At 40.2% G+C, this 15,941-nt stretch overlaps 1 protein-coding gene across 7 annotated transcripts in view; it reads left to right on the top strand.

Moving 5' to 3' along the window:
- Positions 1 to 15,527, top strand: part of PLD5 (phospholipase D family member 5) — a 453,172-nt gene extending 437,645 nt beyond the window's left edge. For all 7 annotated transcript variants that reach the window (XM_077167818.1, XM_077167821.1, XM_077167819.1 and 4 more), the window contains 2 exons: positions 5,510 to 5,624; positions 14,217 to 15,527. In XM_077167818.1, the coding sequence (XP_077023933.1) occupies positions 5,510 to 5,624; positions 14,217 to 14,482 (381 nt within the window). In that variant the 3' untranslated portion in view covers positions 14,483 to 15,527. The remainder of the gene's footprint in view (positions 1 to 5,509; positions 5,625 to 14,216) is intronic.
- The last annotated feature ends 414 nt before the right edge of the window (positions 15,528 to 15,941 follow it).

Below are 15,941 nucleotides of genomic sequence, written 5' to 3'. Positions count from 1 at the left end.
CTCAGCTTTTCCCAGTCCCCTAAGACCCTACTCTGTCCCAGGATCCTCTTCTAGGTGATAGGGTTCCATCAGTGACCTGCCAGCCTTCGTGGAGCTTAGGCAGACAGGAAATGAGAAAGAACAGCTCATCAGGCTGTTTTCCTTCATCACACTTACAAGAGTTTATATTCGTGTTTTTGCATGTATATTATTTGTTGACTATTCAGTTCACCCACTAGACCCCAGGTTCCCATGGAGACAGAGGCCAAGTCTGCTGTGCTCTCAGAGATCTCCCCAGGGCCCAGCACAGTGCCTGGCACACTGTAGTTGTATAATAAATATTCCTTGCTGTAGGAGTGAGTGAGTAAATGCCGATGCTGTCTATACCGCCTCAATTAAAGGATTTATCAGACTACACTATTGCCCGCTTTATTTTCCCTCACGAAGTTCCATCAAGGAGAGGACAATACTGTGTTCCTCACCATCATGTCTCCCATGCCTGGCATGGTGAATAAATAAAGATCATGTTAGCTGCTATGAAAAAAGAGTAAAGAAAAAGAAAACTCCCAAACCACACTAGAACTTTAGTAAAGCCCAATCAATCCTGGGTGGGGGAAGAGGGGAAGGGAGGCCTCTTATTCATGCAGCATTTAGAGATCCAAACGACAGGGGTTGTGCCATCCACGCTGACACATGCTTCCAGGGTTGCTCAGAGTTGCTATCCCAAGGCTGAAAAGAAGAAGAGAGAAGGTGGTGGACTACATGGGAGGCATTTATGAGTTAAGCCTAGAGGAGTTGCGAGAAAAGTCGAATCCATCATTTTAACTTCTATAGCATTTAATCAGCTTCATCTTTTCAAACGCTGATGGGTACCTTACTTGAATAAACCAAACACTAACAGTCTAATGCTGCCCATTTTTAATAAAACAGAGACTCTGATCTTCATTTAAGCCAGGCCATTGATGTTGAAGCATCAAGACAAGCCCACGTGGAAAGGAAGCTTATAGTCCCAACATCTAGAACACAGATGGATGATGAACTCTTCCAAAAAAAAGTAGGCATTGGGATCTTACATTATAGTGTGACTTCTGGAGCCTCTGAACACTAATAGCAAAGGAGGGTCTGGGACTAGGCAGGTTATCTCTGTCCTCAGGGTGAGGGCAGCTCCCTTGTCCCATCCTGATATGTTTGTATCCTTGAGGGGCTTCATGGAAACACTGGGCAACTCACAAGATCATCCCCATCCGCTGGGTTTTTATCTTTTTTTTTTTTTCACATGGGCAGGCACCGGGAATCAAACCCGGGTCCTCGGGCATGGCAGGCAAGCATTCTTGCCTGCTGAGCCACTGTGGCCCGCCCGGGTTTTTATCTTTTGATAAATTAACGAATCTCACATTTGTAATGTCTTTGTGTGCCGTGATCTACACCTAGTGAATAATGTATGATTTCTGCTGTCATTTCTTTTCCATCACCCAGAAAAAGCCATTTCCTTTCTTTTGGGCCATATTTGATTTGAGCCAGTAGATTCTCACTAAAGCTTCAAGCTGTCATTCCCTCCCTATCTTAAATTAGGTTTATATATTTTTTTCTTTTCCAAACACTTCCTAATTGTACAATAGTATCTACCTCAAGAGAAGAAGTTAAATGTTTGGGCATGTTTTGTAATAGACAGATTATTCAAGCAAGATGATGGCTGGCTGTTATCGAGTGGTGACACCCTCCATATTCATATTCACAAATATATAAGTATGAATTAATGGCATTCACTGATTAATACACCAGTTTGAATGAATAGTCCACAAAGGCATATGTAAACCCTCCAAACTGACAAAAATTTTACAGAAGATGGAAACTGAGGAAATAAATAATCCAGGCAATATTACCTATAACCATGGTGAGTGGGAAGATGTTCCTCCGTGTCATGGAATACATGGTTCTAAGTCATATAGTTTGGCCTTTCCACCAGTGAGCTCAAGGGTTCTACAAAATCTCAGAATAGAATTTTCAGGACTGGAAAGGACCTTGAATATCACCTCCTTTATTGCCCTTTTCTATGCCTGAAGGATAAGAGAGAGATAAGCCAAGTTTGAATATTTATAGTTTAAAAGCTTGGATGGGAGGAAAATAATTGTAACAAATAAGGTATCAGTGGCTGAGAGAGTTCAAATACAGTCAAGAGCTTACTCTGGAGGCTACTCTTATGCAAGCATCAGCTAGAAATTGCTATTTATCATGGCTTGCCAATCCTGCTAAGCTGATCCGAACAGGTCTAACATAGGTCAGCATACAGGGTAAAGGATTATATTTGTCCATATTTTAAAACTTCAACTTCTGTGTGAGACCAAAAGGAGAGGTGTTTATTTGGTGCAAAATTTATGTTTTGGGTAGTACATTTCCTAATTTAACCTATATGGTCAGTTTAGTTGACCACCATAAGTACATGGAATCTTGAATAGGATGCAAGATTTTGTTGGTTTGTCCTGGTTAGTGTGATGCCCAGATGTATTCCAGAGTAATTTGGACAGTGAATAAAGAAGTATTTGCAAAGTCCCTTTGGGAGAATTAGGGAGAAAGGAAGAAATATTCAACTTCCCCATTTGGAGAATTTCTGATATTCTTGCAAGCAGTGGAGACAACAAAATCAATAGGCCGAGGCCCTTGATCTTGGGGTGCATCCCTATGAAACTTATTCCTACAAAGGATAGGCTAAGCTTACTTAAAATTAGGACTATGAGTCACCCCCAGAGAATCTCTTTTGTTGCCCAGAGGTGGCCTCTCTCTCTCTAAGCCAACTTGGCAGGTGAACTCACTGCCCTCCCCCTACGTGGGACATGACTCCCAGGGGTATAAATCTCTGTGGCAACATGGAACAGAACTCCCAGGATGAGCCAGGATCTGCCATCAAGGTATTGGCAAAGCTTTCTTGACCAAAAGGGGGAAGAAAGAAATGGGACAAAATTAAGTTTTAGTAGCTGGGAGATTTCAAACAGTGTTGAGCAGTTATCCTGGAGGTTACTCTTATGTAGTATATAGATAATCCCTTTTTAGTTGATGGTGTACTGGAGTGGCTGGAGGGAAGCACCTGAAACTGTAGCGCTGTGTTCCAGTAGCCTTGATTCTTGAAGACAGTTCTAAAAAGATATAACTTTTACAATGTGACTGTGTGGTTGTGAAAACCTTGTGTCTCATGCTCCTTATATCGAGGTTATGGACATAGGAGTAAAAAAATATGGATAAAAATATAAATAAATAGAGGGTACAAGGGTAGTTTAGTGGTAGAATTCTTGCCTGCCATGTGGGAGACCCAGGTTTGATTCCTGGTCCATGTACTTCCCAAAAAGCAAACAAAACAAGCAAAACAAACAAACAAAAATTCAACAAGTGGTCCTGCAATAATGGGATACTCACATGGAAAAATAATGAAATGTGACCCCACCATACAGCGTACAAAAATAAATAGGGGGCTAAAGGGTAAAATAAATTTTGTAGATGGAAATACTAGTGGTCAGTCAGAGGGAGGGGTAAGATGTATGGTATGTCTGAGTTTTTTCTTTTTTCTTTTTACTTATTTTTCTGAAATGCAAGTGTTCTAAAAAATGATCATGGTGATGACTACACAACTACGTGAGCCATTGATTGTACATGATGTATGGAATGTATGTGTGTAAAGATTTGTCAATAAAAATTTTAAAAAAAAATCTAAAAGAAAAATCAAAAACATTCCTGCCTACCCTAAAGAACACCTAGGGCGTCATCTGAGATTATACATATATCCATGTACTATGATTACTTTCCAGAAACCTACAAACTCCAAATGGGTTCCTGGGCCAGATAAGTCCTGACACCCAGAGGGGCCAGCCTTTCCAGAACATCAGCTAGTTCCATCCCCCTATCCCATATTACTGACAGCCCTTTCCAGTATGAAAAAGTTAGAATGGACATAGCCCAAATATCCCTAAAAATTGGGGAAAGATCAAAGGAGAAGGTAGAGCTATAATAGAGAAGATAGGATTTAACAAATGAGTATAACTGCTGAATCCTTTTGATATTTCATTTAGTCTCCCATGTCTTGGAGCAGCCAGAAGGAAAAACCTAAAATTGTGGAACTGTAACCCATACCAAACTCTAAATTCTGTTCTTTAACTAATTGTTGTCATGTGCTTTGAAACATATTGCTTTTTTGTATCTATTTTATTTTTCACAATTAAAAAAAAAAAAACTGTGGATGATGTCTCCATTTCTCAGCATCATCCTATTTTACTCTCTGACTCTTTTGTCCCTCAGACACAAATGATTCCACAGCTATAAGCCATTCCAGAAAGATTCCATGCGGTTCTGAAAATGTTAAACATTTTCAAATGTGGAGGCGACCGGAGACCCTCCCTGTTCTAGTTTGCTAGCTGCCAGAATGCAACACACCAGAGATGGATTGGCTTTTAATAAAAGGGGATTTATTTTGTTGGTTCTTCAGAGGAAAGGCAGCTAACTTTCCACTGAGGCTCTTTTCTTACATGGAAGGCACAGGATGGTCTCTGCTGGTCTTCTCTCCAGGCCCCTGGGTTCCAACAACTTTCCCCGGGGCCACTTCTCCAAAGGCCTGGGCTGAGCTGCAAAACTGTGCTACATTGCCATTTAAGCACAAGCCAATTAAGTTAAACGTCACTCATTGCAGCAGACACGCCTCCTAGCTGACTGCGGATGTAATTAGCAACAGATGAGGTTCACGTACCATTGGCTCATGTCCACAGCAACAGAACTAGGTGCTTTCACCTGGCCAAGTTGACAACTGAATCTAACTACCACACTCCCCTCGCCTGGTGTCTCCTGTCCCCTCAGTCACAGCGTAGGCCTCATCTGAGCACTTACCGAGTTCACGGATGCCTGAGGCACAAACATGGCCAGTCTCCTCTTCTCTCCCCCATCTTTGGTCTTGGGTGAACTGGAATGCTGCTTTTTGGTTCACATTTAAGTTGAAATTCAGGATTCATGGTTTGAACCTGTAATTTTTTAGTTGCCTTTCCAAAAACCTATGTGTTGAGATGGAATATATTTTCTCCTTTGGCAAAATTTCCTTTGACCTTTGCAAATCCCCTGTTTAATCAGCTAGTCATTGAGATGGACCTGCTGCTGCTTATAATGAATGCAATATATGAGAATATTCATCCAGTTCATTGGCATCCTTGGAGAAAGCCCCCTGAGGCAGACTTCAAATGCCAAAGCACCCTGATGAATAAGACAAAGAGAATTAAACAACTTCCTGGCCCTCATCCTGTTGAAATATTGAAGTTTGTGTTCATTGTGTAGCTTAAAAGTGTTAATTACAGACCTAGTTGAGCCTGCTAAGTTTCTCTCTTGTTACCTATATAGATTTGAGAACAAAAATAGCGTCGTCTATAAGAAGTAACAAGGTTGTGGTTTTAATAACCCAATATGAGGTCTATTGTTGATATTTGGATAATACATGCTTAGGTGCTTTTGAACAAGGCTGAAAATGTTCTTTATTCACCTGCTTTATTCTTCTGTCTTACAGAAATTTTTTGATCTGGAAAGAGAGAATGCTTGTGCTACCAAAGAGCAAAAGAATAACACCTTTCCTAAATTAAATCGCAACAAGTATATGGTGACCGATGGAGCAGCTTATATTGGTAGGTGTTGAAGCTGTAAGGCGTCTTAGGGAATCATCCTGTTCAGTGATTGGCAAACTGAGCTCTTCATCTTTCCATAGTAAAGAAGGAGGGCCTTGGGAGCCACTGCTGGTGAGTGGGGTTGACCAGGAGGCCAGGAAACTGGAGCATGAGGGCAAAGAGCTCTTCAATCAAACATCTCCTCTATGGCCTGATTTAAATACTAGGATTCCACACAACTTGTCTTTGATAGTTTGCAGTGAGTCTCTGGTCCATTTGCCTCATTCTGTAGTTGAGGAGTCGAATGACTGAAGAAAGGTGAGTACTGGCACTAGATGGAGCACATTGTTCATTGCCTGCCCACTGACCTACAAGCCAGCCTGTTGGGAGGAAGGGGAAAGCATATAAGGTAATGGCTCAGTGTCAGAATGGACACTGCCTAGGCAACAGTTCCACCCTGCCATTTTCTAAATGCCTAACTTTGGGCAATTTTACATAAGGTCTCTAAACCTCAGCTTTCTCCTCTGTAAAATGGGGCTAATTAATAATAGCTTCTGCTTCACTGGGTAGTATTTAAATGGGATCATATATGCAAAGCATCTTATACAACTAAAGCACCTGATACTTAGATGACACCCAATTAATAATTAACTATTCTTATTAAGGTATTCTCCAGAAGCAGAAATCAGAGATACTGGAGGAATGATTTCTTAATCTATCAAATCTATTCTAATTTCTCATGATGCACATCGTTCAGGAGAACCCTTTAACTGGTATCTACACAGATATAGTGGGAATTATTATCTATAAAAAGAAGGCACATAAATCAGGAAATAGCAGTGTGGGTATTACATTGCAGCTGAAGTAGCAGTCACAAAGCAGAAAAGAAAAATGTGTGTATGGAATTTAGGTATGGAATCTGTGTTAATTTTATCCCAAATTCAATGAGTAAAAAAATATATCTTCTTATATTTTTAGTGTCCTTTTAATTTTGCCAAGCACTTTATTCATCTTATTTGATTATCCTTGCCAATAGGGAGGGCAGCTTTTATCATCTGCAGTTTAGAAATGAGGAAACTTGAGCTCTAAGACTTTAAATGACTTAGGCATGCAGCTAAGGGGTAAAGGAGCTGGATCTAGAACCCCGGGCTCCCTGTCCCCTCCCCACCTTCAGCTCTTGAGAATATATCGCATCAGCCTGTTGGAGAGCTAGTCACTCCTGGCTCAATGTGAATATGTTATGTCTTCTTCTGTTTTTAGCAATTATGGTATCTCATTAGTAGAATAGAGTATTGGAGTATTTTAAATGTATATCATTCTGATTGTTCTAAAAGATGAGGATATTATTTTATTCCTGTTGTCCCTCTCAGTGACTCAAGATGTGGTTATTTGGATTTCCTTTTTTTCATAATGTGTAGAGAATAGAGTGGAATCAGCTTTATTTTAAGCAAGTGACAAAAACAGATTCAAAGAGCTTTTTTATTTTGTTTTGTTTTGTTTTTTGCTCAATTGTTGGAAATCTAGAGATGGATCAGGTTTCAGACACAGCAGGCTTTAGGGAATCAATCTGGACATTTTACATGTGGGGTTTACTTAAAGTGAGGTGCTGTGTGTAAATTTGGCAGGTATTTATGCCAGTATCTACATGTCCTTTTTAGGAATTAAATAAGTGTTTGGGAGTCAGATGAACCCATATTTGAATTTCAGCACTGATTCTAGCTGGAAGATGATGGAAATTTATGTAATCTCTCCAATCCTCTGTTTTCTTATCTATCAAACGAGGAAAGTAGCACCTTTCAGGGCACCCAGTGATTAAATGAGATAATGTATGAGAAGTTCCTAACACTGTCTCAGATCTGTTTAGATTCATAGCACATATTGATTCCTGGCTCTCTCCCTTCATCTTCCCTACCCTAATGCATTTTAATAATGTGTTCATTTTCACATAACATTCTAGCAAAACATCAATTGCCTAGAGTGAAGCATAGTTCTACTATAAAACTATTCAAAGAGCAACAAGAGAGAAAAAGTCATTGGTAATTTAAATAATCATCTCCAAGTTCTGAAAATCTTTGAAGTCATCACTCAGCTATTTACTGAGAATGCTGAATTAAGAAAAATCCACACCAGACCTTGCATGAAATTATAGCTCCGTTAAGTTTTCAAAAGACTTGCAGAAATATCCACAAACCAGTATTATCTCTCTGCTTTTGAACTCTCCAGAGTATATTTGAGTCAAGCTTGGCAAACATGTCTGAAAGCTTGTTTGAATTATTTAAGGGCTGACAAGGTGTGTGTGGGGGATGGTGTTAGGTTAATTGAACACACTCAAATGGCCCTTAGAGGCAGATTTCAAACATTCCCCAGTGAGCTCATCTGCACCTTCACCATTGTGTTCCTGAGGGTGACACTATAATTCTCTTGGCAACTGGGGCTTCAGAATACATTTTAGAAGCTGAAGTAGCAGTCTCCAAAAAGCTGGGTGAGACAGCATCCCAATTAAAAACATAGTGAAGCATTACCATTAGGAACTAAGAGGTAGGAAAAAATGATCACAGTTGGGATAGGGATTCCTCTGCAGACCTATGGAAGCTGCTCAGAGATAGAGACGCTGAGAATAACCTAAGTATAGCTTCTGAGAGAGAACTAAGCTAAACTCAAGATCTTGGCAACATCTGTTGTACTGAAGGGGAAAACCTGATCCCACTGAATGTGGCTTCAAAATTTCATCTCTTTCTCCTTCTCTTCCTGCTATCCTGCACCCCCACCCACGCATATTTCTATGGTTTTCCTTCAAAGACTGTGGTCTCCAGTGAAGGAGCAGCCATCTCAGGGTGGTTGTGATATTCCTGGCCCAGGGAGAAGTGCCCCAATTAGCATCAGAAAGGATGTCTCCCGGAATCAGGGACGATATGGACAGAAGTTTAGGTGTGGGCTGTGGCCTCAGACCTGGCTTTGAACCTCAGCTCTGAAAAGGTTTTTAACACTCCTGTGGCCAAATTACCTAATCTCTCTGTGCCTTAATTTTGTCCTCAATGAAACAGTTACAGAGTTGGAGTTGCACAGCTCTGAAAGTCAGCATTGCCACATATAACAACCATTAAAGAAACTGAAAAAGAGATCAGGCTTCAATTAGAATTAAGAACGAAGCCGACTGAGTCAGAACTAAGTTAAAGCAGAATACAGGGGTAAGAAAACATTGTCTGTATTTTAGAATTTCAACTACTCTATGAGACCAAAGGAAGAGAGGTTTACTTTGTCCAAAACCTAAATTTTCTGTAGCACATAATCTGACTCAACCTGTTTCAATAGATCATTTAACAATCCAAACCAAGGAGCCCAGAAAGGGAATGAGGGCTTCAGATTCTGTGTAGCTTGATGTAATGCCCAGAAACCTCTCAGAGTATGTTGAGTGGATCATTAAAAACTATTGGCAAAGTCCCTTGATGGACTGGAGAAAAAAATATGGAACTATTAAACTTTACCACCACGGAAGCCCCTGATACCGCTTCAAACTTTTGGGACTTCCAAGACAATAAGCCAAACCCTTGATATATATATGTTTTTACTAAACATTTCCATTTTAATGAGGTTTAACAAAAGTACAGCAGTCCCTGTAAATTATCTAAAATGGTACAGTACCTGTATTAGAAATTCAATTATACCTATGTTAGGGATCAACAGAGGAGCACTTATTTCCACCCTCATTTTTCTTCCTTAAAAGGAAAGAATTGCCGAAGAAGTGTCAAATTGATTTTTTAAAATACTTTTATTGATAATTTTCCACACACACATAGTCCAACTGATTATACAATCAATGGCTCATGATATCATCACATAGTTGTGTATTCTTCACCATGATCATTTTTAGAACATTTGCATCACCCTATAAAAAGAAATAAAAAGAAGAAAAAAGAACTCATGCATCCCATATCCCTTGCCCATCCCTCTCATTGACCCACAGTATTTCAATCTACACAGTATTTACCCTTTATCTCCACCTATCATTTATTTAATTTTTATCTTTATTTTCTTTTTACTCATCTGTCCATATCCTGGATAAAAGGAACATCAGACAGAAGGTTTCCACAATCACACAGTCATACTGTAAAAGCAATATAGTTATACAATCATCTTCAAGACTCAAGGCTACTGGGATAGTTTCAGGTACTTCCCTCCAGCCACTCCAATATGCCATAAACTAAAAAGGGATAGCTATGTAATGCATAAGAATAACCTCCAGGATAACCTCCTGACTCTGTTTGAAATCTCTCAGCCACTGAGACTCTATCTTGTCTCATTTCTCTCTTTCCCCTTTTGGTCAAGAAGGCTTTCTCATTTTGATGATGGTGGGTCCTAGCTCAATCCCTGGGAGTCAGGTCCCATGTTGCCAAGGAGATTTATATCCCTGGGAGTCAGGTCCCACATAAAGGGGAAAGCAGTGAGTTTACCTTCCAAGTTGGCTTAGAGAGAAAGGCCACATCTGAGAAACAACAGAGGTTCTCTGAGGGTGACTGTTAGGCATAATTATCGTACAAGCCCTTGATTTTGAGGTTTGCTCTTGTCAAGCTTATTTATATAGCTGAGAAGCTAAGGCTACCTATAGTTATGCCTAAGAGTTACTCCTAGAAAACCGCTTTTGGTGCTCAGATGAGGCCTCTCTCTCTCTGAGCCCAAATCTGCAAGTAAAATCGTTACCCTTCCCCTACATGGGAGATGACATCCAGTTGATAGTTTCTCTGGCAACATAGACTATAACTCCCAGGGATGAGCCTGGTCCTGGTCCCATGGGGTCAACAATGACTTCCTGACCAAAAGGAGGAAAAGAATTGTAAGAAATAAGGCATCAGTGACTTAGAGCATTCAAATAAGGTCAAAAGGCTACTCTGGAGGCTATTCTTATGCAAGCTTCAGCTAGATATTGGTATTTATCATGTGTGTTAGTTAGGGTTCTCTAGAGAAACAGAATCAACAGGAAATATTCATAAATATAAATTTTATAAAAGTGTCTCATGTAACCGTGGGAACATAGAGTCCAAAATCTGTAGGGCAGGCTGTGAAGCTGACAATTCCGATGGAGGGTCTGAATGAACTCCACAAGAGAGGCTCGCTGGCCAAAGCAGGAAGAGAGCCTGTCTCTTTTGAATCCTCCTTAAAAGGCTTCCAGTGATTAGATTAAGCATCACTCATTGCAGAAGACACTCCCCTTGGCTGATTACAAATAGAATCAGCTATGGATGTAGCCGAAGTGATCATGATTTAATTCTATGAAATGTCCTCATAGCAAAAGACAGGCCAGCAGTTGCCCAACCAGACAAACAGGTACTACCACCTGGCCAAGTTGGCACATGAACCTGACCATGACAACATGGTTTGCCAAACCCCAAGCAAAATCATTCCTGCCAACCCTAAAGAACACCTAAAGCTTCATCTGAGATTCTACAGATAGTTCCATGCATTATTATTACTTTCCAGAAACCTACAACCTCCAGAAGGGTTCCTGGGCCAAATAAGTCCTGAAACCCAGAGGGGCCAGTGTCTCCCAAACATCAGCTAGTACCATGCCCCTATCCCATATTATCAACAACTGTTTCCAACATGAAAAACTAGAGTGGGCTATGCCCAAATACCCCTAAAGATTGTGAGAAAGATCAAAGGAGAAGGTGGAGTCATAACAGAGAAGATAGGACTTAACAAATGAGTATGACTGCTGAATTATATTGATATTGCCTTGAGGGCAGATCAGAGCCAAAAGGATGAAAGCTATAAAGGAATAGAACTGGCTCTCCCTCCAGATGTACCTTATCCTTGGAAGCTTCTTCCATAGATGACTGTAGGGACATGGGTCAAGGATGTCCAGGAGCCAAAGATCTCAGCATTCTATTAATAAATATTCTTCCAGAGATGTCTGAGGGAGCCACTGAGGGAAACCAGGTTAAGTTTGACACTTCAAAAGCTTTCAGTTCCCTTAACCAAAGGGGAGAGCACCACTGGGAGCTTAGACAAGATTGGGGCTGATGGCAATTTATAAAATAATGTTTTTAGTCTTAACGTGGCTAAACCTATTTTTAGTGGAAGCAATTCTTGGTTCAAGGTATTGTAGATAGTTCATGGAGTCTGGCAGACCTGTGTCCATCATTTACTAGCCAGGTAATATTAGCAAATGTATTTACTTCTTTGAGCCTTACATTTCTCATCTATTAAGTGGAGATAAATCTATCATTATATGAGATAATGTCTACAGAATACCAAGTATAGTGCTTTGCTCACTGTAGGCACTTAATAAATGATAGTTCCTTTACCTTTTAAATCCCATATATCCCAGTCTCATCCTTAGTTCCTGTTCTAGTTTGCTAACTGCCGGAATGCAATATACCAGAAATGGAATGGCTTTTAAAAGGGGTAATTTAATGAGTAGCTAGTTTACAGTTCTAAGGCTGAGAAAATGTCCCAATTATAACAAGTCTATAGAAATGTCCAATCAAAGGCATCCAGGGAAAGAGACCTTGGTTCAAGAAGGCCGATGAAGTTCAGGGTTTCTCTCAAGTGAGATGGCACATGGTGAACACAGTCAGGGCTTCTCTCTCAGCTGGACAGGCACATGGAGAATATGGCGTCATCTGCTAGCTTTCTCTCCTGGCTTCCTATTTCATGAAGCTCCCCGGAAGGCATTTTCCTTCTTCATCTCCAAAGGTCACTGGCTGGTGGACTCTCTGCTTCGTGGTGCTGCAGCATTCTCTGCCCTCTCTGAGTCTCTCATTCTCCAAAATGTTTCCTCTTTTATAGGACTTCAGAAACTAATCAAGACCCACTCAAATGGGTGGAGACATGTCATCCCCTAATCCAGTTTAACAACCATTCTTGACTAAATCACATCAACCAGGGAGATGATCTCATTACAGTTTCAAATATACAGTATTGAATAGGGATTATTCTACCTTTATGAAATGGAATTTGTATCAAAACATGGCTTTTCTTAGGGGGCATACTTCCTTTCAAACCAGCACAGTTCCTGCCCTTTGTGCAGAAATACCCTAAACCTCTCTTATGTTCACATATATGCCATCCTGCATTTGGAGGTGTGGATTTCACTTTTCTTAATTGATAAATTTCTAAGCATTTTTCATTCCTTAACTCAATGCTCCTTTCCTAACATATATAGTCAGAGTTAGAAAGTCCTCCTTCTTTGTGCCCTGATGGCATTGTAGACATACCTCTCTTGCACTGTCTCATATACTTTGTACTATAAATATATGTTTCCCTACTGGACTCCTTGAAGGAAGGTTCTACCATTTTCAGTTTTATATTCCTATTCCTGAATATAGTTCCTGGTAGATAGTAGGCACTCAATAAATGTGTTAAATGAAGGACAGAGATCAAAGAGATAGACAGTACTGGATTCCCCTGAAGAGAAATCGACGTCCCTCCTTGTGGATTCCTCTTCCCCCTTGGATAATACTATCTTAGGGTGTGAGGGCTGCTGTAAGGAAGGACCACAGACTAGTTGGCTTAACCAATGAGAAATTTATGGTCTCATAGTTTTGGAGGTTAGAAGGCCAATAATCCAGGTCAGCCGGGCTGGGTTTTCTCTGAAGTCTATGGGGTTCCGATGGTGGCCTGCCGAGAGTTGATCCCTGCCTGTGTCACGTGGCCGTCTCTTTCTCTCGGTCTCAACATCGGTCATCTGTCTCTTTGTCCGAATTTCCTCTCCTTACATGGATACTAGTCAAAATGGATTAGGGATCACCCTGATCCCGTTTGGCCTCATCTTAACTGAAAACATCTTCGAAGATCTTCTTTACAAATAAGTTCATATTCACAGGTGTTGGGGTTAGGACTTGAGCATGCGTCCGTCAGTCACAATAACAAGAGATCAGTAACATCTCTTGTCTGCCTAAGACAAGAGATCAGTGTGGGGGTCTTGGGGGAGTCTAGCCCTTTTATCTGAGTGGGGTGGACATGGTGAGCCTCTCCTAGGCAGCTTCCAGCCTTACTCCCTACACCAGGCAGTTGTTCCTGGGAGCCTGCTCTCACAGCCAGTACCGAGATGCCTGGGGGGGCCTGGTCCCCCAAACTAGGAAATAGTTGACAGCTCAAGCAAAGAGAGTTTTGTGTATTCAGTTAGAAGCTCATTCTTTCTTTCTGGCTTCAGCTTCTTCTTTGATGTGAAAGCTTTTGAGCATTATAATTAGAATCCCTCATTTCTACATATGGATTAGATGTTGTCTCTTTGAGAAGGTAGTAATTGTTCACAGGATTTTTAAGTGTATTCCTATACATTTCAAATGTTGCTGTATTTAGCATGTCTTGTGAATGTCAATAAGAAATAACATTTACAGAAAAGAACAGCAGATTCCCTGTTTTGAGTTTCAAGTTGAGCAAAGCTGAAGAAAATGCCAAAATAATATGCAAATATTAATACACCATATGTAAGGCTTCTTCGAATTTTTTTTTTCTGAGCTGTCAACACAATTCATTCTCCCTCTCTTTATTCTTGGGTGTTGATTTTATTATTATTTTTTTTAACAAAATCTGTTCCATATTTCATTATATTAGGAAGATTCCCCAATGGATGTTAACCCCTCACCATTTATTTTCTTTGTTTGCTTGCAGGAAATTTTGATTGGGTAGGGAATGATTTTACCCAGAATGCTGGCACAGGCCTTGTTATCAACCAAGCAGATGTGAGGAATGACACGAGCATCATTAAGCAACTTAAAGATGTGTTTGAACGGGACTGGTATTCACCCTATGCCAGAGCCTTACAGCCAACCAAGCAGCCGAACTGTTCAAGCCTGTTCAAGTTCAAACCCGCCTCAAACAAAACTGCCACCCACAGCGCCAGTGGGAGGGACCCTTTGAGTGCACAACATGAATGAGCAAATGGACCGGGCAGCCCTGAATTTCATATTTACGTATAAAGGACTTGGAGGAGAGGAAAAACAATTTAATATATCTTTTTGTTTTTTTAAGGAGAAAAAGCACAGTTATAAAAAATGTTCTCTGAACTACATGTAATATCTCTCTAACAATGTCTTAGTGCCACGTGCACTAAATTTAAGACTTTTATATTTGTTATTTATGACAGAGAATGTCATTTTCAGCTTAGAAGTTAGTTTTTACGTTAGCATACAAATTCTAAAACTTTGAGTCCTCTTCCTTTCTAGTTTTAGAATGTTTTCTGCTGACCTACCTGGTCAGTTCTTAGGAAGCTTAGCATGAGTTAAGCTCTTTAACACCTTCTGAGAACTGCTAGCATAGGGAATCGAGTGAGGAATTTGCCTTGCAGAGGAGACTGATGAAAGGAATCATTTTTCTTGTGAAACATCTCCAAGACACACACAGTTATCTAAGCATAAACAGCTTACATCTCACGTCAGCCTTCAAAACTCTCTAAAAAATGCCTCTTTTGCCTCCCTGTTCATTTTCTTCGAATAGCATAGGTTTTATTTTATACTCCTTCTCACAAAATTTTATTTAAAGTCCCTAAATTCACCTCAACATTAGTTCCAAGTATGATAATAACTTCTGAAAATGTGGGAACTCCTCAGAATGGACACAGACTAGAGGTGGGGGTCTTTAGTTTTTACCTTTCAACTGTGTTTTTTTTCCTACCAAATTGGTATTTTTAAATCACAGCCAGCAATATATGTAGCATTTTTTCTCTCAAACTCAGAAAAATTATGTAGCTACCTGTGACTATCCAGCAGACTATTAAGTTTACGTTATGATAAAGTAGTTTTTCACTTTTTTTTTTTTTTAGTTTATGGTGTTACAAAGGAAAGATCTTTATGCATCTGTGGATTTTAATTTCTTTAGAATCAGTATGCCGTGAAGAGTATGCCAGCAAATGTTTATAGAGCTATTTAATATACCTTCTGCTATTTAATATACCAAATGCTTTTCGGAGAAATGCAATTTAAATACTGTGCTTAACATATTTTACTAAGAAACAAAAATATTGGTTGGATTACTGTTCTATAATGTCGTTGTGTGTTGTTGTTTTCTATCTACAGTAGAGAGAGAGAGGTGTGGTCTCTCAGGGCCCTGGGCAGGTGGCCTGGTGGCTATAGGTGCCCAGTGCCAGGCTCACAGGTCCTCTCCATGGCCCCGGCCAGCCCTCCACCCCTTCGCCCTGGGTTTCTATTGATAACGTAGGAACAGTTCATACTCGCCTACCTCGCTGGGATGTTGTGATGGTAGGAAATATTTATAACTTGTTTTGAAATCAAAAGAGCCTATATAAATGCTAAGCATTGTAATGTATAATCTTTTTCTTGAAATAATAATCTTGGTGGTATCTTAATAGAACAGACACCAGGTCCTTCCTGAGAACCC

The sequence above is a fragment of the Tamandua tetradactyla genome, chromosome 7 (assembly GCF_023851605.1).
Source record: "Tamandua tetradactyla isolate mTamTet1 chromosome 7, mTamTet1.pri, whole genome shotgun sequence".
Taxonomy (NCBI): domain Eukaryota; kingdom Metazoa; phylum Chordata; class Mammalia; order Pilosa; family Myrmecophagidae; genus Tamandua; species Tamandua tetradactyla.
The sequence above is the reverse complement of the archived record's forward strand: the minus strand, read 5'-3'. Positions and strand labels throughout refer to the sequence as shown.